The sequence below is a fragment of the Rhinopithecus roxellana genome, chromosome 16 (assembly GCF_007565055.1).
Source record: "Rhinopithecus roxellana isolate Shanxi Qingling chromosome 16, ASM756505v1, whole genome shotgun sequence".
Taxonomy (NCBI): domain Eukaryota; kingdom Metazoa; phylum Chordata; class Mammalia; order Primates; family Cercopithecidae; genus Rhinopithecus; species Rhinopithecus roxellana.
The window spans coordinates 110,352,834-110,370,758 of record NC_044564.1 but is presented as its reverse complement, the minus strand read 5'-3'; the positions used below and the strand labels follow the sequence as shown (position 1 = coordinate 110,370,758).

Here is a 17,925-nt window from a genome sequence, read left to right as displayed (position 1 = left end):
ATTTTGATAGGGATTGCATTCAATCTAGAGATCACTTGGGAAAGCATTGCCATCTTTACAATATAAAAAAACAAAACCACAAAAACCTTACAATTTATGAGCATGGGATGCATTTCCATTTATTTCGTTACTCTTTAATTTTTCAGCAGTGTTTTTTTTTTAAATTTTAAATTTTATTTTTTGTGGCTACATAGTAGGTGTATATATTTATGGGGTACATGGGATGTTTTGACACAGGCATGTAATGTCTAATAATTACATCAAGTAAAATGGAGTATCCATCTCCTCAAGTATTTATCCCTTGCTATAAACAATCCAATTATACTCTTTGTTATTTTAAAATATACAATTAAATTATTGACTACAGTCAATAATTGTTTTGCTATCAAATACTAGGTCTTATTCTTTTTAATTTTTTTTTTTTTTTGAGATGGAGTCTCGCTCTGTTGGCCAGGCTGGAGTGTAATGGCACGATCTCAGCTCACTGCAGCCTCTGCCTCCCAGGTTCAAGCGATTCTCCTACCTCAGCCTCAAATTGTGCTATCAAATACTAGGTCTTAGTCTTTTTTTTTTTTTTTTTTTTTTTTTTTGAGATGGAGTCTCGCTCTGTTGGCTAGGCTGGGGTGCAGTGGCACGATCTCAGCTCTTTTCAGCCTCCACCTCCCGGATTCAAGTGATTCTCCTGCTTCAACCTCCCGAGTAGCTGGGATTACAGGCACCCACCATTATGCCTGACTAATATTTGTATTGTTGTAGAGACAGGGTTTCACCATGTTGGCCAGGCTGGTCTTGAACCCCTGATCTCAGGTGGTTCGCCTGCCTTGGCCTCCCAAAGTGCTGGTATTACAGGCATGAGCCACCGTGCCCTGTCCATTCTTTTTAATTTTTTTGGTACCTATTAATAACCACTTCCAGCTTCCCCTTACCCTCCCATTATGCTTCCCAGCCTCTGGTAACCATCCTTCTGCTCTCTATCTCTGAGTTCAATTGTTTTGAGTTTTAGATCCCACAGATAAGTGAGAACATTAGATGTTTGTCTTTCTGTGCCTAGTTTATTTCACTTAGCTTATACGGCCTCCAGTTCCATCCATGTTGTTGGAAATGACAGGATCTCATTCTGTTTTTTTTGGCTGAATAGTACTCCATTGTGTATAAGTACCACATGTTCTTTATCCATTTATCTGTTGATGGATACTTAGGTTTCTTCCAAATTTTGGCTATTGTGAACAGTGCTGCAACGAACATAGGAGTCGGCGGTGTTTTGAAGTTTTCTTTGTGTATGTCTTGCACCTTTAATTTATTCCTTATTCTTTTTGATACTATCATGTGGAATTGTTTTCTTAATTTTCTTTTTGGATGGTTTATTGCTGCTGGGTAGAAATAAAACAGATTTTTTGCTTGTTGATCTTGCATCCTTCAGCTCTGCTCAATTTATTAGCTTCAGTAGTTCTTTGGTATATTCTTTAGGATTTTGCATATATAAGGTCAGTCATCTACAATAGAGATAGTTTGACTTCTTCCTTTCTAATTTGCATGACTGTAATTTATTTTTCTTGCCAGATTGCTCTGGTTGGAATTTCTAGTACAAAGTTGAATAGACCATCTGCTTTTAAAGATTAGTTTTGAGGTACCCGGCTGTGAGTGACCTATATCTGGAAATAGTTGATTAAAGGTAGAGATCTCTAAGGAGTTGAAAGTGGAGAGGTTGTCAGGATATAGTAGTGGTCCTCAAATCATCAGACCAGACTTCTGGTTACCCAGCCGTGTGGAAGCAGCTGTGACTGGAGAGGTAAATCTGAACACAAAGCTTCTGTAGTTGACTGATACTTTGCTCCTTGCTTCTTTCTGATGGCTGTAATAAACTCCAAGAGCAGATTACTAGCTGCAGTATGTTTTAAAAAGAATTAATTTCTCAGATAGTACGTGTGTTGCAGTAAAGTGAGGAAATACAGAGAAACAAAAGGAAGAAACTAAAAATCACTCAAAAACTCACCGTCTACAGATTATACCAAAATGTTAACTAATAGTTGTTTTGCCTTCAGACTTTTAAAAACACACAAAAAACTAGATTGCAGTGAACATTTTCTTGTGTAACCCACATCTTAAACTTAATTATGTCATGATCAACTTTCTATGTCAATGAATACACTTATACAGCGTTATTTTTAACGTCTTCATTTTATTCTAATCATGAGGCCGTTTGTGGCACTCTGGTGTGTTTGTACAGGTACCTTGTAAAAGTTTTTAAAAATTAATTTGCTTTTTATTATTTTATTTGATAAATGAGTAATATCTAACAATTGTAAGCCATATTTTTATTTATAAATATATATTTAGAATTTTAAAATACCTGAAGCAAAGTAACCTTAACTACATATCTCTCTCACAGTGGAAAATAGGGAGGATTTTATTTTATTTTATATTTTGGTGTCTAAGTTTTCTTTGTTCAGCCTGTCTTTCTGGTTATAATCTGTTAGACTCTGTGGTTATATATCTGCCTAGTGGAAGTAGATTTCCTGTTTTTGCAACTGTTGTAGACAGCTTGGCAGTTTCGACTTGTTTCTCTGGTTAGTTTTATCTCCTGTGTTTTCGTTCACCTAATAGCAAGTGACTCAGACAGCTCTGCTTACCCTTTACCCCTTACCCCAGAATGGTTTCCCCTTTTGACTACTTTTGTCCAGGGCCAAGTAAGTAATTATTATAAAAATATAAGTAATGCAGGTCTAAACCAAAGGTTGCAATTCTGTTTTCTCTACGGTGTAAATTCTAGTCATCTGATGACGGCAGCCTAGAAAACTGTAAGGATAAGACTTCTAAGACCAATTTTTGAGCAAGGGGAAAAAGGATACCATGGTCGATGATGATTACCAGCCGTAAACTTAGAATAGTGATATGCTGATATGCAAGCCAGATTGCTGTTATTTGTATTACAGGCTATGACAAGGAAATCACAGACACACAGAATAAATGTTGAGTACAGATTTGAAAATCTTGGTTTTATTTATTTTCTTTTACTCTCATTTCAACCTGCGTCAAGATAGGTGATTACTGATCTGGAATTCCTTTCTGGACTTCTAGTCTAAATAATCCTCATCATAAAATAAATCTTTTAAATGTTTTTTTTTTTTTCTAAATTTCTGAGTATTTTTTTCTTGTTGCCCCTGAGAACATTGTTTAAGAATCAGAACTCAAATCATCTGCTGTGTAATGGGACAGCCCTCCTCTTATACTTACAGTCAGTTTCCTGCTGTAGATGTCACTGTAATATAGGTAGGTACGGGAATGCTTTAGTATACTGCCACGATAATGTGTGCATCTGCTCTTTCCTTGTCATTTCCAATGTCCTGTTGTGTCACTTGCTCTTTTTTCCAGTCACTTGTGTGAGTATCCTTCTGTGTGTCTTCTGAGCTTTGAAGGTTTTGTGCTGTAGAAACTTTCGTGATCTGTGGTTCACTAGACTCACAGAATTAGTCCTGGATTTCATCAGAATTCAAAGCCTGAGTTTGGTTCCTAGACCCAGAATACTCTTCTATTTGTTATTCATATTTTTGTCTTTAGAGACTGACACTCGCTCTGTTGCCCAGGCCAGAGTGCAGTGGTGTGACCATAGCTCACTGCAGCTTGAACTCCTGGGCTCAAGCAATGCTCCCACCTCAGCCTCAGAAAACTCTTCTTGTGAATCATTGCTGAGTTAGTTTCAGTGGTTCCTTCTGAACCCAAGGGTCTTATTCAGTGGTTTCCTCTTAGACCTGAGAAGTTCTAACAGTATTTCCCAAAAGCTTAAGATAATGAGGGAAGAATATTTAAGTGCCTGTCATGAGCCAAGAACTTTTAAGTGCTTTTAAATGTGCTATCTTTTTAAATCCACAAGCAAACAAAACAGAACCCATACAAATAAATCTTTGTAAGATAGATGGTATCTTCATTTACAGATGAAGATACTTCTAGAGATTAACTGACTAGCCTGCAGTCACACAGGTGACTAGTGGAGCTAAGATTTAAACTTAGGTCCTTGGCCAGGCATAATGGCTCATGCTATAATTCCAGTATTTTATGAGGCCAAGGCAGGAGGATTGCTTCAGCCCAGGAGTTCAAGACTAGCCTGGCCTTGGCAAGATAGTGAGACCCTGTCTCTACAGAAAATAAATAAATAAAATAAAAATTAGCTGGGTGTGGTAGTGTGCATCTGTAGTCCCAGCTACTGGGAGGGCTGAAGCTAGAGGATTGTTTGAGCCCAGGTCAAGGCTGCAGTGAGTAGTAATCATGCCACTGTATTCCAGCCTGGGCTACAGAGGTGAGACCCTGTCTTAAAAGTAATAATAATGATAATAAATAAACGTAGGTTCTTGACCCTAAGCCCAGTGTTCTTTCCACTCCCCAGGCTCTTTGAGTGTCAGTCATCCTGAAAAAGTATTGACTACTCATCCTTCTTGCATCAGTTGTAGTTGTCAGCTCCTTCAGTTTTCCATATTGGTCCTGTTGACTTAACACAACTACATGACCTAGCTTCCTTGCCTCCTAGATCCCAGAAACCTTACTTAGTAGAAACCTTATGTCTTAGTCTGTTTTGTGCTGCTGCGACAGAGTAACACAGACTTGGTAACTTGCAATGAACAGAAATTTCTTGGCTCACAGTTCTGGAGGCTGAGAAGTCCAGTGTCAAGGTGCTGGCATCTGGTGAGGGTCTTCTTGCTGTGTCATCATGTGGTACAAGGGCGAGCAAGAGAGGACTGGGGCTGAACTCACCCGTTTATAATGACATTAATCCTACCCATGAGGACTGAGCCCTGATGGCCTAATCACCTCTTAAAGGTCCTACCTCTTAATACTTGTGATAATGACAACTAAATTTAACACAAGTTTTGGAGGACAAACACTCAAACCATGGCACCTGGAATCCACCTTCAGTATGTTCCCTTGGCGTCTGAGGAAAGAGGGACACTAGCATTGTTATCTCCTATAAGCAAGGCTGTGTTAGACTCTTTAAAAATGCTCAATTTTTTTTAAGCAGTCTAGTGAGATTGGTGTTATACTTATTTTACAAATGAAGAAACTTAGGCTCAGAGAGCCATTTTTTCTGAGTATAAGAAATTTCTTCAAAAGTTAGTGAAATAAGCATCAGATATATCTATAATAGCCTAGATACCCGGCCTGAGAAGTACCAGCAAGTACTGCTGAGTGCTGTTCCTCCTGGCATTGGTAATTGTTTGTAAATGACTAGAAATGTCTTTGCAGAGACAAATCCTGATAGTTGCCTTACTCATTTTGGGATAGCATGAGATATGAACAAGTTTGGTTCAGTCAAGCCCAAATTGGAAAAAGGGAGCAAACCAAATGTTTTACTGTTCCTCTCCCACTCCCCAGTTCTGATACTGCAAGTTAAACAGGCCTAGAGAAAAGTCTACTGGTTCATCTGCAGGCCCTTGTGATGTAATACTAGAAACCATTGAGAGGGAGTTGTATTTTCCACATTAGTAATGGAAACAGAAGCCTTCTTCAAAGGGAACTTTGCAGGCTGGGGAGGTTTTATTTGGTATGCAGTGCCTCCTTCCAATAAGCATGTTTGGATGTATTTCTGTTAACTGCTGCTATATCTGTGAAAAAGAATGGAGTGGATCAAGAAGTATCTCCTTATTTAGACTGGATTTAAAGTATATTTACCAATGCTTGTTAAAAAGGTTAGTCTGTTCGTCATTGAGTTGTTGTATTAACAGATACTATCTCACCTGAGGTCTCTTTCTTGTGTGCTGGACTCTTTGAGTTTCTGTCCCCTGGTGCTAGGCTGCTAATGTCAGTAGCATGCTTGTTTGGATTTGTGTAGATCCCTGTTATTTGGCTTCTGCTTAATGCTGGCCCTGTCTCTGGGTGGATTGATACCTGAAACCTTGGATGCTCTTTCCTTTTTTTTTTTTTTCCAGTCCTTGAGTCCCAAGATTATGTTCCCTTGTTTTTGTGCCTATTTTTAGCTGTGGCTTTTAAATCTAATACCATTCTAATACCACAACTTGGCCAAGAGTCTCAGTCCTGGCATTCTTCTGTTCGGTTTATCATCTCCCTACCTGGACTGTTGTTTTTTGTTTTTTTTTGGACTGTGATTCCAGGCCAATTCCTTGAGGTTTTTGAAGTGCTGAAGGGTATCACTAAGACAGAAGTCATTAAAATACAGATCTGTTGGATAAAAGCAATTTGCCAAATCTTGTGTTCATAATTTTCAAATACTTTGTTGATTTTCTGTATGTGCTACTCCTTTCATGCTTTTTTGAAGTTTGAGGTGCTCGAAAAATTTGCTGAGTCATTTGTGTATTAACTAGAAAAATACTACAGCTTCCATTGATGCAGCTAAGCTTTATTGCATATTTACTGCATATTTTAGTGCCATTAGCAAGTTGGAGAGTTATTCCTTAACACACAGTTTTGAAGATTTAATTGATTGGTTTTAGCTTTTTCTCGAATCTTTCAGTGCCTACTCTATAGATACAAGATACTTTGCTTAGCTCTGTGGGGAGATCTAAAAATATCTACTAAGGGAAAATAGATGGCTATAATATAAAGTAGAAAGGGGAGGAGAGGTACAAAGAAATACTACAGAAGTGTTAGTGTCTTCTACTTCCAGTTTATACTGTCAAAGCCAATAGATTGATATTGATGATGATGATAGCTAACATTTATTGAGTACTTCCTACATACCCAGCATTGTTCTAAACTTTATTTATTTATTTATTTTTCAAGATGGAGTCTTGCTCTGTTGCCCTGGCTGAAGTGCAGTCGTGCTGTCTTGGCTCGCTGAAGCCTCTGCCTCCCGGGTTCAAGTGATTTCCTGCCTCAGGCTCCCAAATAGCTGGGATTACAGGCACGTGCCACCACACCCAGCTAATTCTTTTGTATTTTTAATAGAGATGGGGTTTCACCATGTTGGCCAGGCAGGTCTGGAACTCTTGGCCTCCGTTGATCTACCTGCCTTAGCCTCCTAAAGTGCTAGGATTACAGGTGTGAGCCACTGTGCCCGGCCAGCATTTTATATGTATTTCACTTCATTCTCACATTAGATACAAATTTATGTAAGCCTCATTTTTACACATGAGGAGACTGGGACAGCTCGATGTTAACTAACTTGCCTATAGCCATATAAGTAGTAAGAATAGACGTGGGATTTGAACCTGGGGAGTCTTCTTTCCTCACCTGTGCTTCCAGCCACTGAATCGTGCTGCTTCCTCATAGTAAATGTGAGACCTTTCGTGCCCTGTTCCCAGCTTCCCTCTGCATTCTTATGCCACTCTGCTGTTCTCATTCACACTGTCTTCCGGCCTTATTGAACTTCCTAGAGTTCTTTGAAGAGGACACTCTGCTTTTGCTTGCCTTTGTGTCTTCACACTTGCTTTTTTGTCTTCCTGAAACACTTTTCTACCCCTGCCCTCTAAGACACCAGTCTCTCAGGAGCTTCCTCTCTGAGATAGAACTGTTCTGTCTTTATCTAGCTCACTTTTGTTAAAATGGATTTAAAGGATGGCATCTTTCAATATTCTTGTCAGACAGCTCCTTTGGAAACCTTTCCCAGACCTCCCTGCGTGGGTTTGATTTCCAAACTGCTCCCTAACAGTTTACACTTACTTTACATTAGCTCTTAAGTATCAGACTGAATTTGAGACCAGGGTCTTAGTTTCTTATATCGGCATATAGCCTAGTCGCCTATTTGGTGAGTGAATGCTTAGTAGGCATTTAGAAATAAATGTAAGTTAAAATGCACCTGAACTGAAAGTCCATTATTTGAAGAGTTATCCAATGATCTTGTTATTTTGCAAAAACCATCAAGGGACTTAATTTTCTTTTTCTTTTTCTTTCTTTCTTTTTTTTTTTTTGAGATGGAGTCTTGCTCTGTCGCCCAGGCTGGAGTGCAGTGGCGTGATCTTGGCTTACTGTAACCTCCGCCTCCTGGTTTCGTGCCATTCTCCTGCCTCAGCCTCCTGAGTAGCTGGGACTACAGGCGCCCGCCACCACGCCCGGCTAATTTTTTGTGTTTTTAGTAGAGGCGGGGTTTCATCATGTTAGTCAGGATGGTCTTGATCTCCTGACCTTGTGATCCGCCCACCTTGACCTCCCAAAATGCTGGGATTACAGGCGTGAGCCACCACGCCCGACCAGGGACTTACTTTTCTTACAGTGTCTCTAGATGAGTGACCAAGAGTGACCACTTAATTAAATTACTTTTGAAGAGGCCAGTTTAGTAATTCAAGATCCTTGACTAGTCTGTAATCTTATGTAAGAGAGAATTCTTAATTTTTAAAATTTTTGACCTGAAGGTCTTTGTTTTTGTTTTTCCTTTTTCTACTGTATTGTCCCAGGCCATGAGGTGTTCCCAAACTTTGCTCTTGAGTGGGGCCTAAGAGATCCTCCCGGGTGTACTGCGAAGCTAAGTCTTGCCCCAACTCTGGTGTAGGTCAGTTTGTTTGTGGAACTTTTTTCCTTTTTTTTTTTTTTGTGAGACGGAGTCTCACTCTGTCACCCAGGCAGAGTGCTGTGGTGTGATTTTGGCTCACTGGTGTGATCTCAGCTGAATGATGTGATCTCAGCTCAGTGATGCGATCTCGGCTCACTACAACCTCTGCTTCCCGGGTTCAAGCGATTCTCCTGCCTCAGCCTCTTGAATAACTGGGATTAGAGTAACTGGGATTACAGGCATGCACCACCATGCCCAGCTAATTTTTGTATTTTTAGTAGAGATGGGGTTTTGGCGTGTTGGCCAGACTGGTCTCGAACTCCTGACCTCAGGTGATCTGTCCACCTTGGCCTCCCAAAGTGCTGGGATTACAGGTATGAGCCACTGCACCCAGCCTGTTTGTGGAACTTCTTTCTGAAAGTCTAAAAATAACTCTAATATGCCAAGAATCTTCTGCTACGTGTTCTCTAACCATAGTCTGGAAACCTGGATACCATCATCTCTTTGATTCCCTTTATTGCTTCCTCACCAAGTGTGGTCCACTTTGACTCTTCTCTGTCTCTTTAACGCAGCTGCTTTTCCCCGTCTCTCCTGTTGTGGCTGTAGACTACGCTGGCATCATGTCTTTCCTATAGTACTGCAACAACTTATCTCCCTGTACCCATTATAGGTCCCCTCTAGTCTCTCTTTCTCCAGACAAGCAGGAGTGGTCTTATATCTCAAACAGGTTATTTATTTACAGGGTGGTGAGAGGGGTGAGAGGCAGTTGAGTGTGGTTATAAAAGGTCAACATGAGAGACCTTGTAGTGATGATGCTGTTCTGTATCTTGTGTCAGGGGAAACTGGACAAATGGTGGTATACTGGGATTATTTCTTGCAACTGCATATGAGTATACTTTTGTCTCAATAAAATTTCAGTGAAAAAAAGATTACTATCCTGTTTGAAACTCTTCAGTGCTTTCTTCTTCCTCTTAGAATAAAGACTAAAGTCCTTCATATGGTGTTCTGTGATCTGCATCATCTGGCTTACCTCTCCAGCCTTGTCTATTTGATACCAGTTTCTTACTAGCTGTCTGTGTTCCAGACACACTGACCTTCTTTCACTGTCTTTAATATGCTAGGTTCTTCTCACAGCTTTCCTTCTGCCCAGGATATTGTTAGGATGTCACAAGATACCCAGGATTTTTTTTTATAGCAACCATAATTTGTATACACATGTTTATTTGTGTGGTTCTTTAATTAATGTCTTTTACTAGACTCCCTGGGGGCAGGGTCTGTGTCTTTCTCCCGAGCACACAGTACATGTAAGAAATGAAAGACCGTTTTTCTCTGTCAACCCTTGCTGTCTTATTGGCATTTCAGGAGGACCTTGGGTACACAGGCCAGGAGAGTAAGATCCTAATCCAGAAATCTAACTTATGCTTTCCTCTCAGACAATGAGTTTGAATTTCTCTAATATTGAGAGATATGATACCATATCTAAAAATAAACTCTTTCAGGTCACAGGGGCATTTATTAGAGGAGGGACAGGGTATGATTGAGCAAGGTGAGTACTCTTATCCTGATGTCTGAATCTACCAAAGAGCCCCACCTCAGGCTCTGGCTTGCTGCTTTCTGGGAGAGGGCCAGCCTTGGATATTTGGGTGTGTGGAGTTAATTTGGAGCTGAAATTCATTGGCTTTCTGAAGGGTCATGCTCTTTTCATTGGCATGGCAGAATCCTATGTTACCATACTGAGTCTTGGCCTACCAAAAATAATGTCTCAGTTGTATGAGTGTGGGTGTATGATTTGATGACTAGGAATTGCTAGTGTTCTTAGTTGTGAACAATAGAATCTATTTCAGGGAGTTTAAATAAATAGTAGGAGGTATTGATTAGCGCTTACAAGTTTTGCACATGGAATTTCTGGAAAGACCAGACAACTAATCTTGGAATCTGACACAGGCAGAAGGAGTGCAATCAGGAGAAATGCTCAGTGACACTGAAGGACTGTTTGGGCAGAGGGCCACGGCTGCTGCTGCTGTTCACCGTGAAGTTAGAGATCAGACATCAGAACTTCTCCTAAGTTGCTGCGGAAAAACCATGTGCCTTCCTGACAGACTGTGTTTGACGCGAGAGCTCTGTGGCTTCCAAATTACAGTGTGCCACTTCAGCCTCTCAAGTCTTGCACAGGTGTACCTGCTTGTTAGAAACTGTCACGTGTGAGACCTTAGCTACAGGGGAATCCAAGAAATACAATTTTTTAGCTCTCCAGTCTAGTGTGCAAGAAAGTATGCTAGAACCTGATGCTATTCTTCAGTGAGCTATTCTTCCTTGTCTGCTGTAGAAGGTTAAAGGTTGACAGACTTCCTTTGCCAGTGAATGTTTTGCTTGAATTTAGTGCAAATGATTGGCACTGCCTATTAGGAATTTAACATGGAAATATATAACATGAAACAAGGTCATGTTCCTTTAGATTTTAAAGTTGTAGATTTTGCCTGTACTGAGTTATGTAATTTATAGATCTATATGGATATCTATTTGCATAATACCCATATTTTTGCATACTTATTTGTGGAATGTTTTTATTATGATCACCAAATATGGGCTATCTTGTACTAAGATGAGACCTAGTCATACAACATAGCCTAAGACAGATCAGGGAGCTCACAGACTTGATGTGGTAGTGTTTTTCAATAGAAGTATGCATTGAAATCAACTTGTTAACAAATGTAAGTGTGGGACTCCAAATTTACATGTGTAGTGTCTGCCACATCCACCAGCATGAAGTTCCCAAAGGAGAAAGGTATACAGAAAGTCGAGGGATTTGCTTTTTTAGCACACTTTCATGTCGATTCTTAATGGTTCTTCCTTGGTGAAGAACCACTTATTCAGTGGGTCAGTGGTAACCATTTTATTTTGTTGTTGTTGAGAACGTTGGACTGTGTTTAAATTTGCAGCCATTATTTCCCACTTTAAAGACTTTTGAAAATGGATGCTTCTTTTACAGGGGCAGAGTTACCAGGGCAGGTTATCTCCATGGCAGCTTCTACTCTGGCAAACTTGGCCATCTCTATCACAGGGTACGAATCAAGCAGTGAAGACCAGCTCTCCACTCAGCCTGCAGGTGACTGATGTTCTGGTGACATTCAAGGTTATTCTGGAAAATGAAATGTACATAGAATGTAAAATTTAGGACACTAGCATCACAAAATGCTACTTCTGCTAATCCTTCATTTATTCTCTTTGGTTCCTTTTTTTATGCCCTTTTCCCTCTCATCTTTGTTCTCATATATCACGTTTTAAATACATTTAATTATTTACCTTCTTAAGTTTCTGATCTTAGTTCTTTGTTCTTTCCTTTAAAAAAAAAGGCTTTTCTTATTTTTCTTCTGTTCTTCATTCCTTTCTTTTTCTTATTTTCCTTTTCTCAGTCTCCATTTACCTTCCCCACATTTCCCTCCATTTTTTGCATATCTTATCTTGATTTCTTATTTTCCATTTCTTTCTTCAACAACTGTCAGTTCTCCTCCATGATTTTATTTTGCCCTGTCTCTTCCTGTTGTTTTTTCTTTCTTTTGTTCCCTTTTCCCAGCTCTCTTTTTGGGGAGGACTTTTATTTTCCATGTTGCAGTCATCCATTTCTCTGTCATTCTTTCTCTGAAAGTTTACATGCTGCTTGTGTTAATATGTTGACCCATAAAACAGACCTCTCTGGTTGTTTCGGACTCATTGTCCTGTGTGGCCTGGCTTTGGGAGTTGCAGGCTCCTGAGGGATCCACCTGGTAGATATACCAGCTATAGAGTCATGCTGTACTCTTGGAGAGTTCCGGAATGTAAAAGGCCACCTTAGTCTGTGCTGAGAGGTCCATTAGTGCCAGAGGTATTTGGAGTTAGGGAATATTTAGAGTGAATTCTCCTTGAAGAACTGACTTTCGAAATGTCAGCTAAGAGAAAGGAATTTGGTATAGTAGGAACACTTATTTTTCTTGCACATGGAATTATGTTTCCAAAGTGGAGAGGAAATGATGTTTTGGTTTTGGACTCTTTCTTTCAAATATCTGTCACACCCACCAACATGAAGTTTCCAAATTAGAAAGCTACTTAGAGCAGAATCAAACGAAAGCATCTGTTAACTAGCTTGGGCTTTAGCCCTGAACTTGTAAGGGTAGAATATTGGTCCTGGTGAGGTGAGTTGACTTACCAGGGTGCAAGTGGTCTCAGTAGTAAAAATGTATTCATAACTGAACATTTAACGTGAAAAACATTAAGGAAATTATGATACAGCACTTAGTGGGCTACTGTGTGGGTGGTTGCTTATGAAAATTATGAAACAACAGGGAAGTCATTCATTCACATATTTAGTGAGCACCTCCTGTATATGAGATACTATTGTATGTGCCAGGAATTCAGTGGAGGGAGAACAAAATAGACAAGGTCTTAGCTCTGGTGGAGGTGACGTTCAACTGAAGAGAAAGAATGAGAAAGGATAAGTAGAACATGCTACGACTAAGTAAAAGACCAGGGGGAAAATATGAGGTTGGGATTATGGGAGTTCTTATTTTCTCTTTTTTCTAGACTTTCTGACATAGGATACTTTTGTAATTAACAATCCACATGTTCAACATGACATACTTTTGTAATTAACATTTTTTTCTAATGGAAGGCAAAATGCAAGTTTTAGGATCTTAATAATCTTCATTATTATAGTATATATAGAGTAATACTGCTTTAGGAGTTAGTAATTTCTGATGTATGTGGTATATCTTATTAAAACTAGGAAATAGAAATAATAACACCCTATAGTAAAACGTAACATGGTGGTTGCATTGTTAGGAAATGGTGTCTTATGTGAAATAATCCAGTATGGTTTCCTTTATTTGAAAATCCTCACCTGAGAAATCTGTCGTTGTTTTTGTGTCTCACTCATATTTTGTATCTTCTATCTGTTTGAAAGCCCTGGGTTCTTGTAAGATCAGTTGGTTCCATTTTAGGTGAAATAACACTGAAAAGTCTTCTTGTGTCAGAAATGGATATAAATACATCTAATCTAAAGTTCTATTAAAAGAAGAGGGATTTTTAAATATAGAAATTCTAGTATATGTTAGCATTTGTTTCTTTAGTTTGAATAAGTTTTATGGGATAATTATAATTCTCAGCTACTTTGTCATGTATTTTGTTTTAATGACTCCCAATTCTATCACCAACTAACTTACTCTTCCTAGATTCAAGCTCTGTTGGCATTGTGATTCTCCACGTTTTTCAGTGCATGTGCAAACATGGGTCCAGATATTTTTGTCTTTTTTAACCCAATGTAATCATACCATATCAGCACATGTTGAAGGCCTGAAACAGGCTAGCCTAACGAGTGGCTCTGTATTCCCATTTCCTCATGCGGACTAATATGGTGTGTGGTGTTTTTCTTTCCCTTTTCAGAAGCATTGGACAGGGGAGAATCCCCTCCAACATTGTCCACCTCCCCTTCACCCTCCTCCCCTTCACCTACTTCCCCTTCACCCACTCTGGGCAGACGAAGGCCTGAAATAGGAACATTTCTTAGAAAGAAGAAAACTAGTGACATCTACTTCGTGTCTCTGGTTTGGGCCATTGTCGTCGTGCAGATCTGGTTGAACCTGTGGATTGTACAGTTGCTGCCGGTGCCTATTGCAGGTCATTATCTGGTTAAGTATGATCTTGTCTTGTCTTTGAAGATTTTTTTCTTCTTTTTTTACTTTTGGATTTTAATATTTGAGATAAATTTACTGTCTTGCAAAGTAAAACAGTCTTACGTTTGCATTTAAATAGTAAACACTATTTTGTTAATTTATTACTTTGATGCATCTTTAATATTTCACTTTTTTTTTCTTTTTTCTTTTTTTGAGACCGAGTCTCACACAGGCTGGAGTGCAGTGGCGCAATCTTGGCTCACTGCAAGCTCCGCCTCCCAGGTTCACGCCATTCTCCTGCCTCAGCCTCCCAAGTAGCTGGGACTATAGGTGCCAGCCACCATGCCCGGCTAATTTTTTTTATTTTTGGTAGAGACAGGGTTTCACCATGTTAGCCAGGATGGTCTCGATCTCCTGACCTCGTGATCTGCCCACCTCTGCCTCCCAAAGTGCTGGGATTATAGGCGTGAGCCACTGTGTCCAGCCAATATTTCACTTTTAAGCTCAGAAAATGTGTTTAGCCTCTTACAGTTTCATGTAGTATTTGAGATTGATAGCTCCATGTAGAGATTTGACTATTTAGCCATCCATGATTCTGTGGAGGAGAATGTTAACAATCATCTGTGTTTTGGAATTTGAAGATCGAATGATTTTTTTTTTCTTTTTTTTTTGAGATGGAGTCTCACTCTGTCACCCAGGCTGGATTGTGATGGTGTGACCTCGGCTCACTGCAGCCTCCGCCTCCTGGGTTCAAATGATTCTCCCGCCTCAGCCTCCTCAGTTTCTGGGACTACAGGCACGCGCCACCACCCCTGGCTAATTTTTTGTATTTTTAGTAGTGGTGGGATTTCACCATGTTGGCCAGGCCGGTCTCGAATCCTTACCTCAAGTCATCTGCTCACCTCCGCCTCCCAAAGTGCTGGCATTACAGGAGTGAGCCCTTGCACCCAGCTGAGATTGAATGATTTTTGAGAGCTACTCTTAGGGAAGCACATTTTACCTTGCCTTTTTAATTCAAAGGAAATGTAGGTTTTGAGAAATACATGTATGTAAAGTCTTGTGATTTGTTTGACAGAAAAATTAAATTACATGTATGTATATATTATATGTATTACATCAAAATGGAATCATAGTTTTCCATAATCCATTAAATCAGGTCTTTGTATCTTAATGCTGTGGTAATTTAAGGCCCACCAGTTTTAATTCTGTCTAAAACTGTTTTTCTTCTAAGACTAGAAAGAGTAAAGAAGAGTTTTCTCTGACAGTTGCATTGTAGAAACATCTTTTACCTAATACTTTCCTGATTATTTGGGCTTTCCTCTTGTGGCAGCCATATTTTGTGCCAAATTCATTGAGTCCTCAATGGCTGCTGTGGATTTTGCCATCTGGGTACCTCCTACATTTGATTACTCCTTATTTCCTATGTCAAGGTTTTTCATATTGATTAAAACGTAATCTGATTTTTGAAAGCTGTTCTCCACCGTAGTCTAAAAGTCTAAACTTATTGGCGCATTTACCTTCTAGATCATTAGTTCTCATCACTTATTTTTATTTTTCCTCACTAAATTGGATAGTTAATTAAATAGGCATTTTTTTTAAAACATTTATTATGACCAGAGCACAGTATAGTAGTGCCTGTCCTCAGGGAGCATACAATATAAATGGTTGAAGTGTGTATCTGTTTTTTTTTTTTTTTTTTTTTTTTGAGATAGGGTCTCACTTTGTCACTCAGTCACCACAGCCTCGATCTCTCAGGCTCAAGTGATCCTCCTGCCTCAGTCCCCCACCAGATAGCTGAGACTACAGGTGCGTGCCACTGGCTTTTTTTTTTTTGAGACGGAGTCTTGCTCTGTTGCCCAAGTGGGAGTGCAGTGATGTGATCTCGACTTATTGCAAGCTCCGCCTCCCAGGTTCACGCCATTCTCCTGCCTCAGCCTCCCGAGTAGCTGGGACTAGAGGCGCCCACCACCACGCCTGGCTAATTTTTTGTATTTTTAGTAGAGACGGGGTTTCGCTGTGTTAGCCAGGATGGTCTCGATCTCCTGACTTTGTGAGCCGCCCACCTCAACCTCCCAAAGTGCTGGGATTAACAGGTGTGAGCCACTGAACCTGGCCACCACGGGCTGTTTTTTTTGTATTTTTTGTAGTTTGCCATGTTGTCCAGGCTGGTCTCAAACTCTTGGACTCAAGCAATCCTCCTACCTTGGCTTCCCAAAGTGCTGGGACTACAGGTGTGAGCCACCATGCCCGGCCTATATCTGGTTCTTGTGTCCTCAAACAACTTCTGTTAGGCAGTTCGAACAAGATACAGCTTTAATTAAGCAAGTCAGAGAGCAGATACCATCGCCATGCTTCCTATTAAACTGAGTGGAGCAGTTTAAATTGCTCTTCTAGATTGTTCCATACTTTGTTTTTTTCCAGATGATTTTACTGTGCTGGCAAACTGTGTCAGATGCTGTTGCAACTCTCTTTTCCTTAAAGTTTGTTAGCAGGAATTTCATTTCTCTTAGTCGTAGCTTAATCTTCTGGTCACCATAGGAATTTGACATGATCTTGGGAGAGCAGGCTGTGAATAAGGTGGCCCCTAAAAGCTGTTCTACAGCTTGTAATTACCTGGACTTAGAGAAACTATAGGAGCTCTTCTAGGACTTTTTTAGGGATTTAAAAATGGTAATAAAGGAATTGTTGAACTTGTGTGTAACACTGAGCTCATGGTTCAAAACAGCAAATTGTGAACCTTTAGGTTATAAGGCCAGAGCTAAGAACACAAATCTCTAGAGTTAGGGAAATTATATACTGATTGAGATCCAGGGTCCAAACTTCAAGGCAAGCCTCACAGTTGAGTAACACTTCCTTCTGGCCCTACCACCTTCTTCATTGGCTTCTAACAGGAAGCTTAACCTCTGCTTGAAGGCCACTTCACTGCCCAACTCCAGGAGGAGATGGTGTGGTCTGAGAGTGGTCCCCACTGAAGTTGCAGTGCACAGCCTTGGGCCATTTGTTGCAGCCGAGCAACTAAGGAAAACAAAGTTTGACGAACAACTGTAAAAGCCAAGGAGATGAGGAAATGTCAGGGTTTTGTATTCTTTACTCAGGAAGGGGGAAAATATGTGAGGGGCCAGAATTATAGTCACTGAAATCTTCATGATAAGAGTATCTTATGTTTATATGGGCCATAACATAATCCCAGACTCTTCAAGGATTCAGACTTCATGAAGAAGATAATATATAGGCAGTTGGGGACGGTTTGAAAAGTTACTTCGTCCAGTTCCATCTGTGTGGAATAGTTTGAGTCCCACCCTGCTTTTTAACATTGATCTTCTTTTTAATACTAGCTTTGCTATTTTAGAAAGGTCATGTGAAATTAAGGAACCTTTTCATGTTACAACTTGTTAATCTATATTTTGTTTATATTTGTATTTTTTACCTTTTTTTAGTCTGGATACTCAAAAAGCTTGTCATTCACTTTGGAGTTGTGGACTTCCTGGAGAAACACTACCATGTGTGGTGGGGTGTTACAGAAAGCTTCCTGAAGGAGCGGCAGGGAGCTCTCGCGCCTTGGCCCATTGTCGGGCTTGGAAAATTCTTGTTAAAAGTTGATAGCAAGGTATTGTATTTTAAGGACTTGAGCTGTCTTACTGGAGTTAATATATTTCATGGTTTGAAATCTTCCATTCCATGTGTTTATATTGTAACTGTTGATAACACGTTTAATATCTAATTCTATGATGAAAGTTTAACGTTTAAAATTATGGTTTACACAAGGATAAGATGGGTTTACTTTAAATAAGGCTTGTGTAAGTATTTTTTCCTCATAAAAATGGGAGAAATGGATCTTCTGATTCA

General features: G+C 39.8%; 1 protein-coding gene across 3 annotated transcripts in view; it reads left to right on the top strand.

Moving 5' to 3' along the window:
* Positions 1 to 17,925, top strand: part of TMEM245 (transmembrane protein 245) — a 103,090-nt gene that overhangs the window by 16,628 nt on the left and 68,537 nt on the right. For all 3 annotated transcript variants that reach the window (XM_030919415.1, XM_030919416.1, XM_010365592.1), the window contains exons 4-6: positions 11,424 to 11,540; positions 13,850 to 14,083; positions 17,517 to 17,686. In XM_030919415.1, the coding sequence (XP_030775275.1) occupies positions 11,424 to 11,540; positions 13,850 to 14,083; positions 17,517 to 17,686 (521 nt within the window). The remainder of the gene's footprint in view (positions 1 to 11,423; positions 11,541 to 13,849; positions 14,084 to 17,516; positions 17,687 to 17,925) is intronic.